This window comes from Vidua macroura, chromosome Z (assembly GCF_024509145.1).
Source record: "Vidua macroura isolate BioBank_ID:100142 chromosome Z, ASM2450914v1, whole genome shotgun sequence".
NCBI classification, from domain to species: Eukaryota; Metazoa; Chordata; class Aves; order Passeriformes; family Viduidae; genus Vidua; species Vidua macroura.
The window spans coordinates 11,108,432-11,125,396 of NC_071611.1; the positions used below are offsets into that span (position 1 = coordinate 11,108,432).

The following is a 16,965-nucleotide window of genomic DNA, read 5'->3' on the forward strand; positions in this document are numbered from 1 at the left end:
ATTTGGTTTAGCTATTTGGCCAGTTCTTTAAAAAACAGTCCCTTTGTGTTAGATTTCCAATATGACTGTGCCGCAGTGTCCACCAAGAGTCTTCTTGGTGCTTCCCTGCTAGCTCTGACACAGTGGCTGCAGGGGCCACTCTTCCATGCTCAGGAGTGCAGGTGGCTGAGGGCTGTGAGCCCTTTCCTCAGAAGGCACTGTCAGCGATGGTGAGGGAAGCAGGAGGAGACAATCCAGGCTGTATAAATCCAAGGTTTATTGGTAGCTCCTGGGAGCTCCCGGCCTCAGGGGATACAATGCTGGAAAGCCCCTGAAGAGGCCAGAACAGCCCCTTTTCTTAGGGGTTGGAAACAAGGGAGGGGTTTGGCTATCCACCAACGGGAGGATAGAGGGGAGTGGGACATGAAGTAATTGACAAGCAGGACAACATACCGGGGAGCTGAGGAGGGGGGACCCCTGGCCCTTGGCCAATCACTCAACGCCCTTTGTGGAAGCTTCTAGAGAGAGGAGGTGGAGAGTCGAGTAACAAACAAGGTGCCAGGGAGGGGATATGGGGATTGACAAGGAAATCTCTAGGGATTTGGAGGAGTGGGGATGGGATTGATATTTAGGGAAGGGGAGACAACTTGGGATGAAACCATAAACAAGGGAAAAACAGGGACAAACCAAATAACACAATACAACATGACTGTACACTACATGCCCAACATAAATATTAATGCCATTTAATCAGAACTGTGAGTTCACAATGTATGTTGATGATTCAGTCATAAGGAACAGTTCAAAAAATTGAATTAATACTGAAAAGTTCTTGATTCTATTAGATTTAGTACCTAAATCAAAGGAATCATATCTGCAAATTACTGATACAAAAAGCTTCATCTGTATTGTCTCTTCACAAATAGGCAGAAGAAAATTATGGTTTTGAATAGAGTTTGCTATAGCTAATGCTATTTTTCTCCCTCTGATGTGCTATTCCATTTAACAACTGCATCATTATTGTTAAGGGTTTGAGGTTGCAGTACAGGCTATGAATTTAATTAGGCAAGGAAAACACAACATTACTGGGGTGGTCAACAGTGTTATTTCTGAAAAACCTTTTGAAAAATTACCTATGTTTGTCCTGATGTCTTAACATTTTTTTTTTTCCAGCATGATGGTGATTCCACTGCAGCTTCTCTTAGGGAAAATTTTTCTGTAAGATTTTTATTGGTGCCTTTATGTATCCTAGTGAACAAATCTACACAATTGTTCATTTTTACATGTAAAAAGTTTCAAAAAACAATGTTGACTCATTAACTACTGGATATCATTGCAGCAGAGTTTCTATTACAGTTCGGTTAATGATAAAGTCCTAACTAATAAATCCATACTTTTCAGCTTTTGGATAGCACCTGGGTTTACTGATTTTGTTGATATTGTCTCAGTCATTAAATATATATCTGTAATAATAAGACTAACAGTCACTGAAAATAAACCCTACAAGCAATAAGGGCCATCTAATCTAAAATATCAGAAACAGCAGTTATTTTCCACCATCTCAAATGAACACTTAATAACCTGGAACTAAATCCCTTCAGGCTCCGTTTATGATATGTACACACTTCTGCTACAGTGATGAAAAATACTCAATTTTCTCAGAGCTAATGACCCCTCTATTACATGTACTAAAAACTGTAGAATAAGTCTATGAACAAACTAACAGAGTGCATGTTTGAAAATTTATTTGCCTAAATCACAGGCAAATTTCAGTGCTTCCAACCTATAAAAAGCCCCTTTGAAGCCATTTCAAACTTCTGTACCATATGTTTGGTGAAGACAATTTCTGTACATGCTTTGTTTATTTTAATTTTGGTTACCTTTGGCCACCATAGTTAATGGGGAGCAATACCTAGAAGTATGTAATACTTCATTATGTTCAGACAAAATACCATTGTCCCATGGGATGTTTTATTGCTTTAATTGGTGGATGCAGTTTAAAGTATCCCTTTATCTCAAAACCAAAATGGTTTTATTTTTATTACCTTTGAAGAACATCTCAAAGTAGGTTCAGACATATCTTACAGCTTTACTGCAGAGATTTTGACAGCACTCTGTTCATGTATCACTACAAAGATTAAGGATGCAGAAAATAAGTATACCTTGAACTACTTTAGCCGCTATATTTATAGTTTAACTTGAGCGCTGCTTTTACATACTCTGCAATCACCAGAGAACACAGCCAGTCCTGACAATAAGACTAACATTTCTTCCAGCAAGCTAGTTTAAAAAAATGCAATACTGACTAGCCCAAATACTGCTAGATTTGATCTATCATTTTCAACAAAAGCCAGTAAATTCGAGCAGCTACACTGCCTAGTTCCACCTGTGCTATCTTTTCTTTAAGGTATTTTCTTTTTTGGAATCACTAGCACTTCACTTTTAAAGGCTATAATCCAAGTGCAAATTCTTCTGGCTGACAGTCCTCAACTAGCCTTAAGAAAATCTGGTATTTCTGCTGGCAAGTAGGCAACAAGAGTGCACAGGTAGGCTGCAGGCCTTATGAACAGAGGACTTTGGGGTTTTTTACGTTGTCAAGAAACAAAATCAAAATTTGAATTGGGAAAAATATGGCCTTCTAGCATAAATTCTAGTCAACTCCATTGAATTCTAGACAGGCTTCAGGAGCTTTGTTCTGATCTGGCATATAATTTCTACCTGTCCCTGTTCTCCAAGCTGTATCTCCTAGGCTGCAGAGCAATTCCTGACTTGCACATGTATATATATATAGCCTAACAAGAAAATTCTACTTGGACAACTTGATTCAGAAAATTATTTTCTAATCACTGGAAACAAATAGAAATAAAAGTAATCAATAACGCTTTTTGATGCTCCAGATTACTCCAGAGTAACATGTTGATTAAAATGTAAACCAAATTAAACACATGTGAATTTTGCCTGCAGGAAACATACTTACTCCAGTGGCAGCCTTAAATCAGTTATAAATGAAACAATGAGAGCCTTCCACATAGGGGACTGGAATATCAGATACAAGGTTTTGCAGCTTTGCCTTGTTTTTCCCCGGTCCCAGGCAGCTCTGGAGAGCCCGGCACAGGCGCTGCTTCTCGGCGGGACCAGGGCGCTGCGAGTCCCGGGCACTGCTGCATTCAGCGCACCGGGGTGGGGCTGGTCGCTGCTGCTGCCGTGCGCGAGGGTCGAGGCAAAGAGGTGAAGGAATTATGCACTCGGTCCATGTGGTCGGCTGGAGAGCTTTTATTGTTGCATAGAGCTGCGACGGAGAAACGCGAATCGCTCCCAGTGCCATGTGGACAAAATGGTGCTGGGAGCGGGGGGGCGCAGGATTTTATAGGGGGCAGAAGCCCCCCTCGCCCAATGGGGACAGGCTACAGGGGAGTGACATGGACTGGGGTAACCAATGGGGATGAGACAGGGGCGGACACAGGGCTCCAGGGCGAATGGGGTTGCAGGAGCAGGGTAACAGACACCGAACTCTCCGGAGTTCACAGGGGGGTGGTTACAGGACTGGCATGGTGATGCTCCAATGGTAAGAGACCCGGAGCGGACCACCACGGGGCGGGGGGGGGGGGGGGGGGGGGGGAAACATGGGGGGTGCACAGGGGTACACAGAACCGGCTAACTAACATATATCAGAACCCCTAATCTGAACCCAAACCCAGGATGCAACAAGGTTTTTGTTTTCAAAGAGAAGTATGTGCAGACATACTATCTTAAATGCTTCAGCAATTCTAATCTCAGTTTTAGGAAAATGTCTGTTTCTAACACCCCATGTCAACACGGTGAGCATACTCTATCTCTTGGTCTCTTAATATTTGGTTCTGAAAAATTTCACCTGGCTGCTTCCCTACTATAGAAGGAATATGTCAGAGAGCAACACCATGCTAGGGAATGTAAAACACTGATTCAGCACATCCCCAGCAACCTCAGGCACACAGGTTCTAGGAAGATCTAAACACACAATAAAGCTGCTTATAGAGCAAAATATTTTAAAATATTCTTCTGGTTTGTTTTTCATTTATTTATGGGGAGTATTTGTGCAGGGTATAAGGGTCTGTCAGAGGAGTAAGGACAACGAAGGGACATTTAAGTTCCTGGCAGTGGCAGGCTGAGCTTCTGCTCCCTCAGTCTGGAAACTGGTTCTGCATTTTTCTACAGGACCTGTTTTACACCTCTATTCTGTATCACTGAGGACGGCTGGGGAGTAGGGCAGGGTGTGCTCCATCATCTTCTCCAAATGATAAGGAGGCTATGTGAGATGGAAGACCACCCAGACAGCTGCCCTCACAGACCATCCTCTGCTAGCAGGGCTGATACAAAGTGGCCTCCTGGCCCCACTTTTCATAGCCTCCCCAAGCTACTTGAAGCTGCCGTTCTGTTATTGAGAAGAGCAGCAGCAGCAGCCCACTAGTTCTGTGACTGGCAACATGGGAAAGTGCCCTGAGGACAGGAATTTAGAGGCTCTTCGATTTTCTCTTCTCTGTCACCCTGAAATGGCATTTGACTGAAGCTGCTTGAGAACTGCTGGCTGCTCTCATGTCAGTTCCAAATTCAACCATCTGCAGCAGCATGACAGTCACAGGACAAACCGTGGTCAGTGCACATGAGTCAATGTTTCTCTTCAGTGCTCCCTAGCAGCTCCATGACAAGAGAAGGAATATCTACGAAATAGAAGATGGAAGCTGAAGTTAAGGCAAGATCTTTCAGTACTAATTTTAAGTAAAATACTAAAAATTTTAACCACAAACATGACACTAATGCAATCCTCTGATACCAGAGAACTCCAGCCAAATGTTTCCTCTGTGAGACTTCTGCTGGATTAGGGAAACGTGGCCTACCCAGGACAAGCGCACTTGGCTGAACACAGTGAAACATCACATGAGTCAAACTGGGAGTGGAATTGCGGCAGAGGTATGTGCTGACCTTCACATTCCAATTGGCTAATGCCACTCCTCACCAGGGGCAATCCACTGCAACCACACAAAGCAATTTCCCCGCACTCGTAAATTCACACACAAAACATACAGCTCTCTAATTCCAGCTTTATGCTGCCAAGTGTGAACATGCAACCACGGCATGTTGCCTCCATGTTTCTTTCATTCAATGAGTCATGTGACCTGAGGATGAGCAGACACCTTGAAGCTAACCTTTTCTGCCTGTAATTCTGGCAAGGCTTTGAAGGTCGACTGGGAAGACCTTTATTTCCATGGATTCAAAACTGAGTCTTGCTCTGGCTACCTCTAGCAGCAAAGGAAATCCAGAAAATTCATAATGAATCTCCACTGATTAAGTTCTCCAACGAATCAGCAAGAAGCCTTGACTTTTAAAAATTCTCTGTTCTTTGTCAGATTCTCAGAGTCCAGCACCAATGACCTCCAAGTCATACTATAAGACATAAATATCTCTGTCAGCTAGAAGAGCAAAGATGCCACACAAGTGAGTAAAATAATAATTCATTGTCTGTGCAGTTACTGAGAATGTGTGAAAAGAGAAAGAGGAACAGTCATTCTCAGTAGCTTCATGTTTCCTCTAGATAAAATTTGGAAGGTAGTTTGCAATCCAATTTAAAAGGAACTGAGATTTCAATAAAATTTGCATCAAGGGAATAAGAAAAAGCAGAAAGCTATTCAGACAAAGCTAAAAGAGAAACTGTGAAGGAGGGTACTGACAACATTTAACATTTATTTGTCTCCAAAGAGAAGAAGCATCATTAAAAGGTTCAGCTCTGCAATTCTCACAGGGTAAAAGAGTTAAACACAAGATAGTTCAATTCCCAAAATTCAAGAACTTGTTGCCTTGTTAGTTAGTGATAGGCTAATAAGCACAGGTAATCAATCATGCTTTAATTGGCATCTTGCCCCAACTGCCAGCAAATAGAGTGACATTATTTTACCTACTCCCTGAAGAAAGAATTTGTTATATCATAATACAGAATTCCCAGAGCATGCATAGTATTGCTTTCTTGAGGAAATCTAAAAGAGATCCTAAAGTTTCATGTTAAATTGTATTTGTGAAAACTCAGTATCTGAAAAAACATCAAACTTTTCCTTCTATAGCACAATTATTTGTATACTTTGGATCTTCAATACAGCTAAATGCAAGATATGCTTTCTGTTAAAAATTAGCTTTGTTTAGATGTCATAAAAAATATAAATACATGTGAATAAAGTAAAATTCTGAGCAATAGTTAATGAAAATATTATCTGTATATTCAGTATATTAAAATAATATACCAAATATCAATATTAAAGTCAGCATATGATAAGCAAAAATATGTTAGCAATTATGCATATAGATTTAGTCCACTTAAGATTTCACACATTTCTTCATAGCCATATTAAAAGCTAAATATACATGGGTTTTGATACAAAAGGAAAGCAAAAGGAAAGCAAAGAGTCAGAATTCCTGCAAAAATATGATTTTTTTTTTCTAAGAAGTTAAAAATAAATGCTCTGTGGTTAAAAACTGGTTTATTGATGCAACATAAGGTAGACATTTCAATTTTTGTGTTTTCTAGGGTTCTAGCTGGATTTTTTAAACCTTCCTGATGCTGAAAGATGCTTGTTTGTTCATAAAAATTATCTGCTTTATACTACATTTTAACATGGTTGTTTTTTCTCCAGATGAAACAAGAACAAGTGAACTAAAACAGAGGGAAGAGTATCACAGCTCTCGAAATCCAATCTGTCCTACCTTATATTGCTAATTTGGGGTGGAGAAAATTATGTGGTTCAATTTACAATTAGGATTCCTCCTTAATGATGCCCTTCCTCCACAGCTCTTACATAGGACATACACTGTTGCATCCTGGGTTAGTTCAGTTAGGGGTTTTTATGAATGTTAGTTAGTTGGTTCTATGTGCCCCCATTTCCCTTCACAATGGTTCGCTCTGGGTCATTTACCATTGGAGCATCCCCATGTCAGTCTTGTAGCCATCCCCTGTTCGTTCCTGAAACTTCCGTGTCAGTTACCCCATCCCTGTATTCCTATTCATCCCAAAACCCTGTACCCACCCCTGTTATGTTCCCGTTGGCTGCCATGGTCCACGTCACTCCCCTGTTGTCTGTCCCCATTGGGCGAGGGGTATTCCGCCCCTGTCTGCCTGCCCCCTATTTAACCCCAAGCTTCCTTTGTCTTGTTGCCGTCTTGTCCACGCGGGTGCTGGGAGTGGACGCTGCTCTCCACCGTGGCGGACATGCGGGAATAAAGGTTCTCGAGCCACACAGGACAAGGTGTGCCTCCTTCGCCCCTTTGTCTCCTCTCAGCGTCGGTTACAGAACGCAGCAGCCCGCGGAGGCTCAACCCCAGAGCTCCACAAACACGCGGCAACCCCGGTATCCCGGACAAAACGCAGAACCTAGCCAGGCTCCCGAGCCATCCAGACTGGGGTGAGAAGAACGCAACACCGCAATACACCTTTTACAGAAACCTAAGAATAAAGAGTATTGCACAGTCCAGCTCTAGTATTGTTGCCACTTGTTTTAACAGATTGATCAGAACAAATACAGACAGCAGAAAAAGGCAGTGAGGTTTTCTGACCAAATATGATTTGAAGGGCATGGTAAAGGAGCAGCTGACAAAAAAGGGAAGTCTTTCTACACTGCAGTTAATGTTCAGAAAAGTTCTTTAGTATGTGCTTATAAACAGTTCTTCACAGTAAGACAATTCATAGTTATGTATTTGGTTTGCATACTTATGTTCCCACATCCCATCAAAACAAAAAATATTCATTGAATATAGAATAAAGCTTTCTGTGTTCCAGGTAAATTTTCAGTGAAGGCAAGTCCTGTGCCATTTACTGCAAACATGAAACTAACTCTACACAATGATGAAACTTTTAAATTAATACTACATCTTGTTTTGTCTTTCCAGATTTCAGCAAGTTTAGCTAAAAAAAACCCCACTTTTACTCATGAGGAATTTTGGTTGCGACCTCCATTAACCATGCCAAACTCCCTCAGGAAATTGAGTTAGATGTTTGTTACTACATTACAAGTTAACTAAAATTGTATTTTATCTTCAAATTGACAGATTTGGGGGAGAATGAAGCATGAGCTGTTGCCCAGAATGACTGGCAAAATGTCTAAAATAGTACCCATTAATTAAGAAATCACCAAGACATTATCTTTCCTTTACCAAAGTTTTGCTGTGCAAGATTGACTGTCCTAAATAAAAATAAAGATCCATGTGAAACACATATAGTACCAGCAGCACAACAAGCTTTCAGTCATAACACTATTGCTGCTTGGCAGATTAAGTTTTCTGGAATGAGATGCCCCAGTCTTTTGAACTCTAAGTAACTCTATTCGGCACACTGAGTCACCAAATTTACCTCATGTAAAGTGAAGAACATGCATTTGTTTTCTTGGCTAAACTAGATTTAGAGTGCATTCAGAACCAGTAATGGGTTTTCCCAAAGCTCTGATATTCCCTGTATCGCAAGAGATGACAATGGATGGAAGATAAGTGCTACAAAGTAAAATCTCAGCTTCTATCAATTTAATGGAGCTTTGCCTTTGTATTCAGTATTGCCAGGATTTCTCCCCAGCTTTATTTGGCAGCCAGAGAATGGCAGGGAATTGGAGTCAGCTCAGCTTTAGGGGCAACCACATCATTGTGCTCAGAATATTTGACCATTATTGTGCATTTAGGTAAATCCAGACTCATAATTACTTCTTGTACTTCCCTCTAAGCCAATCTCTTTCAATTCTATTCAATCATTACTTTGTGGAATCAAACTCCAGAGTATCACAGGCAGTAGAGCTGTCTCCATGCCAGGCATTCCAGACATCCTGGGCGAGCACCTGTAGTAGTTTTGGGAGATAACTGGAGAATACAAAATAAAATTGTCACATTTCACAGAATTTTGTAAACAAACAATTTCAGAAATTCCTCTCTCTTCTCCCTCTAGTATTTCCCTAGTTTACACCCTTAAATACATAATTTATAAACGGAGAAAATTTTTGTATGACATCTAAAAAAAAATAATTACAAATCGATTTTTCATTATTTTCACACACTCCTTGGCTTTTGCAAGAGTTCAGACTCAAACAGCATAATATTCACAGAAATTGTTGGCCTGCCACCTATTGGAAATAGATTACAAATGAAAAAGACCTTGGTTAACTGCATAAAATAATTATTTATTATCCAAATGTTGTTTTAACTAGATCAAGTTAAGAGGCTTTTAAATGCTTATAAATCATGTTCCTTTCATAATTATGGTTAAATTTAGATCAGCTTATAACGAAAAAAAAAAAAAAAATCCTCTCTAAGGAGCAAAACCCTAGAAAATGGCAAAGATTTATAGCCCTGGACCATAAAACAGCAAATATCAGAGCAGATTTGCATGAATAAAACCTGCCTAAAACCTGAGTCATTTTACTAAGCTGTATATCCATGGCTGCTGTAAATAGTTTCATGTCAGATTCTGGTTTTCACTCTGCAGAGATGTATGTAATCTTTAGGCTCACACAGTTCAGCTGTTTTTTAGACTCTGAATATAAATTATTAATTTTCCCTATGGAAAACTGTCACCTTGAAATAAAATAGCTCTGACCTCTCAAGGAAAATTTACAAATCAGTCTGGGACAGTACAAACAGTTTTAATAAAATTATCTTCAGCTGTCATTTCTGTTCAGAAGACATCCAGGCAATGGCATAAGTGACTTCTCTGTCTCCCATGAACAGATAAATTTATGGATTTATCCTCACTACTTTCTGTGTAATATCTTTAGCTTCTCTATTAAGTATGCTGATTTACACTTAAAATTAAAAGAAACTACTCAAATACAGAAAGCAACTGAAAAATTTAGCCCAGCTTTGAACCTTGAACTTGGTCCTTGAGCTGTCTGCCCTCACACCTCCCTTATCACCCACCAAGCAGCAGACTAGGAGGACCATTGCCTGAAGAGCTTCACTACTGAAATCCTAACACATCTGTTTCATTTCCTCATCTTTACCACTGCAGCTTCCTCCTCTGTGGGTTTATGAACTCTCACACTAAAAGAAGCAAAGTGTTGCCCAGCTCTTTTCTGTCCAAACATCCCAGCCTTAATCTCAGAGCCACACTATTCCCCTTACAAGTTCTTCTGTTAATTAGCACTGACCCCTGACCAGCTCATGACAGCTTCTGTAGCAGCTCTTTTCATGGTTATGATTAAGAGAGTTACATAAACACAGAGTGGTAGCTTTTGTAGATTGCTCCAGGAAAAAAAAAACACAGAAAAAACGGCAGTTAATTATACATGTTAGCATAGAGAAGAAAAAGAAATAAAAGAGTGACATGGCACAAAAACAAAGTAAAGCAAAAGGCACTGGGTATGGGCTATTTCATATACTCAATCCTCAGAATTATTCCAGCAGCCAGAATTTCAGTTTGCTTAGTTGTCCATGGTGGCATAAAATTTTCAACTCAAATTTTGGATTTAGTAGTATTTCATAATGTGTTTACAAAAACGGCATATGGAAATTAATTACTAAAACACAAGCGCTTTACTCCTAGTTGCAATGAAGGCTAAAGAGACCTTTTTCCATTTATGCTGCTTATAAATCAGTATGTATATATACTGACAGTATATAAATTGACAGGATCACTTTCAAAAATCAGTTCCTAATCTAGATCACCTTCATTTCTAGCAGATGTCTGATACATAATTTCATTCTTTACAACCACTTCTTCTTTTCCTGGTAGCTTACATCGTTCTATGAGTGAACATGTTTTTATTCCTTGGTTTTATCTCTTCCTTCAGATCCCACAGAGTATGCTCCAGGCTTCTCTGTGGTTTATAAAAGACTTTTTCTCCTATAGCTTTCTCTTGAAACTTCAATCATTCTCTGCTTTCTCTTGAGACATGCCCTCACATGTAGCTTCCCTCCTTTAACAATCTTATTTTATTCTTCTGGGGACATATTTACAACAAAAGTTTAGGGGCATCAGAAGTAACATTTCTTTGGTGCAACAGCTGTAGACCCACGTCTGATGATAATGACATGTCTCCTATGCCCACTGTAGGATCTGCACTTACATTGCTTATTAAGAAGAAGGAAATGTGAAGAGAATAAAAACACCACAAAACTCTCAGTGAATTCACCAGGCCGGCTTCAGGTTTTGTGTGATATTTCTGACTCAAATGACTATGCCATAAGTATTTTAGGTGAGAACTAGTAAGGGTAAGCACAGTAGCAATTGTCTGGTGCTAACAAAAGGCTTGGAAGTCTTCTCTGTGACCAGATTTTTGTGAGTACAGATCCTAGGCTCCTCCTAGTCTTCTATTTTTCTTCCAATGGAATTCTTTCCTTGCAAATCTAGCCATAGGTGTAGATGAACCTGGGTTTGTTCCCCACTTTGTGTCTTTCAGACTGGCAGTGAAGACCTAGCCACGAGGTCACATTATTCTAAATATGTATATACTTAAAGCCCAATTTCAGTAGATTTCTAAAATATTTGGTGAAGGAAGGGAAAAGAGTCTGCTGATTTTCTTTCTGCTGAACTGTGTGAAATGTAAGTTAAGTGAAGCTAATCTCTGTGTTGTTTAGATACTAGGACTGACACAAATGGGGAAAAAAAATGGAATATTTTAAATTTTATCCACAGTCTGGAAGAAATTGCAATGTCTACATGATCTTCAATTGCAGATAGCATATTCCAACTACCTTTGACAAATTGCTCAGAAGATTTTCTGAATATGTTTTGGAGTAGTATGAAAACAGGAGTTCAGCTGTGCCTACCAGCTAAAAGCAGCAAAGGTAGATTTAGGAGCTGTTGGCTAGGTTATACAAGCATTCTGTACAGGTGACATGGCAACTGTAGATAGAAATTAAAATAATAGATGTATTTTTCATAAGCAATTAACATAGCTGAATGAAAACCAAAAAAAAAAAAAAATGCAAACATCTTCACTCTCACCAGCCACAAAAAAAAAAAACAAAATCAAACAAACAAACAAAAAAGAAACAAAATGAAAACAAACCAAAGAGCCTCAAACCACAAAAAACAAACACACACATCCACACACAAAAAAAAAAAAAAAAAAAAAACCACACAAAAAAACTTAAGCTAAAAAACCTACTATAAGGCCTAAAGGCTTCATTTATTTGAGGATACCAATGTTCATTCAATTTAACCCGAACAGGCATACTAAATTAATGAAGGGATTTATAATTTCCACACTATGGATCTCTCCCTTGTGATATAAATATCTGTAAAAAGCTCCCATGAGGTACGGCAAAAGATGCCTTTAACCTTTGCATACATAATTTCAGATCAGCTCAGCATCATTTTTCTGAGAACGAAACCATATGTCACCTGATGGCTCAGGGGACACACTGGCATATGGAGCCCTTCATGCTTTAACTGCCGGCTTGAATCCAGCCCAGGTCCGTAACAACCAGTGCTGTATCTGGAGGCTGTTGGGTAATCTATTTGAAATGAGTTGACCATCTCAGAACAGACCCTACAGCAAAGTTGTCCATCAGAACGTGACCACTGCAGATGGCTCAAACTTGCCCTTCTGTCAGTGCTATCAGCAAGTCAGCCAAAGATTAAATGAGCGTTGTACATATATGAGCTTTCACTTGGCAGAAGTCAGTCTCCCAAGCTAGGAAATTGAGAGTGGACATGCAGGGCACTGCCTTGGAGAAGGACCTTTCCTCAGCCAGCCATCTTCAGCTCCTTTGAGTTAGTGTTGCAACACCCACTCCAAGCTCTTCCTCCATCCAGATTTAACCCATTAGGTAGATCAGCTTTTACCACCTGCATTAATGTCCCACACTTGATGGTAGGTCCTTGATTAATGATCACTCTGCTGTCTTAAGTGAGGATTCAGATCTGTGAGAAATCTTTAGAAAAAGGAGAATGCAGAATTAAATAGTGTCATGATGATGAGAGGTTAAAACATGGAATAATTTTATGAAATAAAATCATTTTTATGAGGAAAAATACCATATGGCAACAAACAGCTTTCTTTGAAATGCATCCAATACTATAAAATAATTAAATAATAATATAAACACATGCATTGCAGTAGAGAATACTGAAGGACTCAGAAACAGAAATTTTAAAGCCTTCTGGGAAAATATTACCAGGGAGCATGTTCATAATTTTTAACAGAAGGGATTTTTATCAATATGAAGTGTGCGTTTTCCCTTTGCAGTATTGAAAATATTGTACGTCTATATTATTGGTTCTTAGTTAGGCTTCCAAAACTATCATTTTAGTTTTATTTCCTACTGGAAAATCTATGAAGACAGACATTTTAATGCATAGCATGACAATGATGTACAGCTTGGAAATTAAGCCAGGCAAATTAACTGGTAATGCAGTTCTTTATACACTCTGTGGGAGCTGTATCACAAATGGGGCTGTAGGTGTTTACAAATAAAACAGAAACTGGGAGGTGATTTTAAGAACAGATCTGATCAGATTCTGATTATTACCAGCCAGATTCTATTCCACATATTGCCAGGCAACAAAAGAGTTTACATGAAAGCATTAGCGTTAACAAGTACTTAGTTCATTGATATAACAGCTCATGTATACCTATTTACATTGGGTTTTTTTCTTTTTCCTGGTACAAGATCTGTTGGTGTTTTTTACCATTGCAGCTTTGTTAAATAAATATGCATATGACAGAAAGCAGCATACACAATTTACACATTTGTCTTTTTTTTCTGCTTTTGCAAATTATATTATTATTTCAGAAAAGGCACCTATTATGTCAAAGCATTATCCAGCTAGCTGAGAATTCATACCCAGCTACAGAATAGAAGTTGATCTGACAAACACCAGCTGTTGATACAAATTCTAGGCATGTTTTCTTCCAAAGTATTTGATTTCAGATTACTTATACAACTATAGCATGTTTGTGTAATATGTATAACATTTACTTTTTCCTTTTCAAATGTTAACTTTCGTCTTGTATTTCCATTAAATATGGAGTTCAGATTTTTAAAGGCTTTTGCAAATGGAGTACAAACTATAGTTTCTTCTACTTCTATTTGCATTATTCTGATAACAAGGTGTTCTCCTCTCAGTTACAGAAAATGTAAAGGGCAGTTTAAAGCATATGTGCATGGATTAATCTAAGATTTACTAAAAGAAGGTTAATAACAGGATGTCCATTTATTATTATCCCACAAAATGGAATTTAAACAAAACAGAACTTTTTATTGGGTTGAGTACAATAAGAGTACACATTTTTCCACAGGTACAGTGGTGAAATGGTGATGAAACGTGAAAAACAGACATTTGTCTCAGTAGGCTAAAGAGCCTATATGAACATTAGAAACAGAAGATGTGTGATGTAATCAGTTTTGGCATGAAGGACTGGGATTTTCCAGCGACGTGAAGCAAAATGTAATCAATATAGAGGTTGACACTTGTGTTGGAGAGCTGGTTGTTTCTCTTTTGTACCTTCTGTTGTACCTCTTCTGTATTTGACTCTTTCTTCTTTCATACTTTAAAATTTTTAAAAATCTCAGCATTTAGGCAAATGGTAGATAAAATGCACATATCTATCTTTAATTAAATAATTCACAGATTAGAAAAAGAATAGCATATCATCCCTTCCTCAAAGATGGGATGGTTAAGTATTCAGGTTGAGTCTTCATTAATGTCCAGGCTCAAGCACAATTTGTGCTTGAGGTATCTTTTCTCTGACAGTAATCTTGCTATATCATGATATAACACACCTGTCCCTTTTCCTAAACCTTTAGCAGGAGCACTGTTTTTTTATTTCCCTTGGACTAGAAAAATTCAACCATTTAACTCACATTTTAAATCTTTCTCACATGAGACCCACACACAGGCAGTAAAGAGTGGTGGAAGAGAACCTGGGAAGATATCCTGGGTAAAGATCAGACAGATGAATGAGCCTGGTGACATACCTAACTGCTTGGCTGGGGACACTAAATACCTTGCTAGGAAGGTCCCTGTGGGACAGCAAGCTCGAGTGAGCAGAGTGCCCTGACAGTAATGGGGCCAGCAGAGTCCTGGACTGTGTCAGCCAGAGGTAACTCAACAGCTTGAGCGCTGCCATTATTCCTCCTGGCGCTTGTTAAGCCACAACTGGAATACTTCATCCTGTTTTTCAGCTTAAGAAGAGCACTGAAGAATTGGGGAGGGCCCAACAAAGATCCACTAAGATGATTAGAGGACTGATAAATATGATATACAAAAAAATGCTGAAGAAATGTTATGTGCTCAGCCTAAAAGAGGGAGAGCTCAGCAAAGACTTTATGACAGTATTCCAGTAGCTAAAAGGCAGGTGCAAAGATGAAATTACTCTCTGCACAGGAATGCACAGGTGCCAGAAGGCACAAGATACATAAGTTGCTTCAGGGGAAATTCCATCTGGATATAGCAAAAACAATACTTCATATAAGGACACAGTCCTGGGCAACCTGTTTGAGCAAGGGGGCTGGGCCAGATGACCTCCAGAAGTCCTATCTTGCCTCAACCATTCTTTCATTCTTTCATTCTTTCATTCACTTGCTGGAGGCACTGAAGACTCCTCTTTACACAGCCCTACATAATCTAATCCAGGGTCTCATTTTCAATAGAAAATCGGACAAGGTGATTTCCAAGGGTTCCTTTCAATGTAAACTTTTCTGTAATATGGAATACAACATATCAATTTTCTTATATTTTTAATTTCCTTGCAACCAGACTAGAACAAAACTATTATCAAAAAAAAAGTTATCTGAAGCAGAAATTTCAGAGACAAAAAGCATAATAAACCAGTGGGTTTGGGGATATTCAGGCTTATTACTCCTGCTCAGTTCAGCATAGACCTGTGTCTATACAGCTTCTACCGTGCCTCACTATAGTCCAGAGGCTTCTTTTTCTGCTACAGGCCAGACATCAAACCACATAGCAGATTGCTGCCATCACAGAGATTGTGGCCGAAGTCTGGTCAGAATAGAAATAAGAAAATCAGTTATGTTCAAACTGTAAGCTTGCATTGAAAAATTTAGCAATATCAGTATATTTCAAAATTACTTTAAGTGCTTCCAAAAGTAAAAAAAAATAGTATCTACCTATTTAGGCTTTCAGAGCTGTAAGAACTACATATTTTTTTAAATAGGCACCCATTTCATTTTTGAAATGCAGTTTTTATACTGATTGCTAGAAAGGGGAAAATCTATTGTGAGAGTGCCGAGTAAAGAGTAAAGAGTGAGCATACTCATTGCTTTCTGGGAGTTTGAAAAGGATGCTAGGATACATGCCTATTAATTTGTTTAGAATGCAATATCTGTTTAGATTGCAACCCTTGAGCAAAAACAATCACAAAGAAAATTGGCTACATTTTTGAAAATTATTACAGACTCTACCTTTTTAAAAAGCTTTAATCAGTGAACAGCATTTCTCCCCTTCAACTCAAGACTTTTTCCATTAAGAAACACCCTTTTCTAGTATAAAGTTACCTATTTCCAGTACTTCCATTACCTCACCTATTAGTGTGGTACTTGGTTCTCCTCTTTGACTGACCCTGAACTCAGTGTTTCATCCTTTTCCACATAGCTATATGATTTCCTCCTGTGAGTACTAATACCACATACGGTATTTCTCTTAGATTTCAAGTTTCCAGTCTGAACAATAATCAAAAGAAATCACAGTTCTGACATGATTTAGCATAAAGAGCTCAAAACTAGTTACGGTGCAACACAGACAGTTTATTTTCTCTCTCCTCTCTGCTATTACATCCAGATATCCAGTCTCATTTATTTTGTTGCTTCCATAATTTTGTTATTCATCACACTTTCTGGTAAGTTTTCCAGACTAAAGATAAACCCATATTAAACATTATTTGCTGTGAATACTAACAGCTTGAAATACACCATTGATGTATACAGCTTGTTCCATCATTCTAAGTATGCCATAGATCAAGCTATCTACCTGTGATGGTGAGTATATTAAATCACTTGAAGTTCCATTTGCATGATCATCTT

The 16,965-nt window shown here is 38.8% G+C and overlaps 1 protein-coding gene across 1 annotated transcript in view; it reads left to right on the top strand.

Annotated features, from left to right (window-relative positions):
* Positions 1-3,415: 3,415 nt before the first annotated feature.
* Positions 3,416-16,965, top strand: part of PRXL2C (peroxiredoxin like 2C) — a 38,806-nt gene continuing 25,256 nt past the window's right edge. The window contains 2 exon segments of the mRNA XM_054003041.1: positions 3,416-3,474; positions 7,140-7,403. Of these exon segments, the coding sequence (XP_053859016.1) occupies positions 3,416-3,474; positions 7,140-7,403 (323 nt within the window).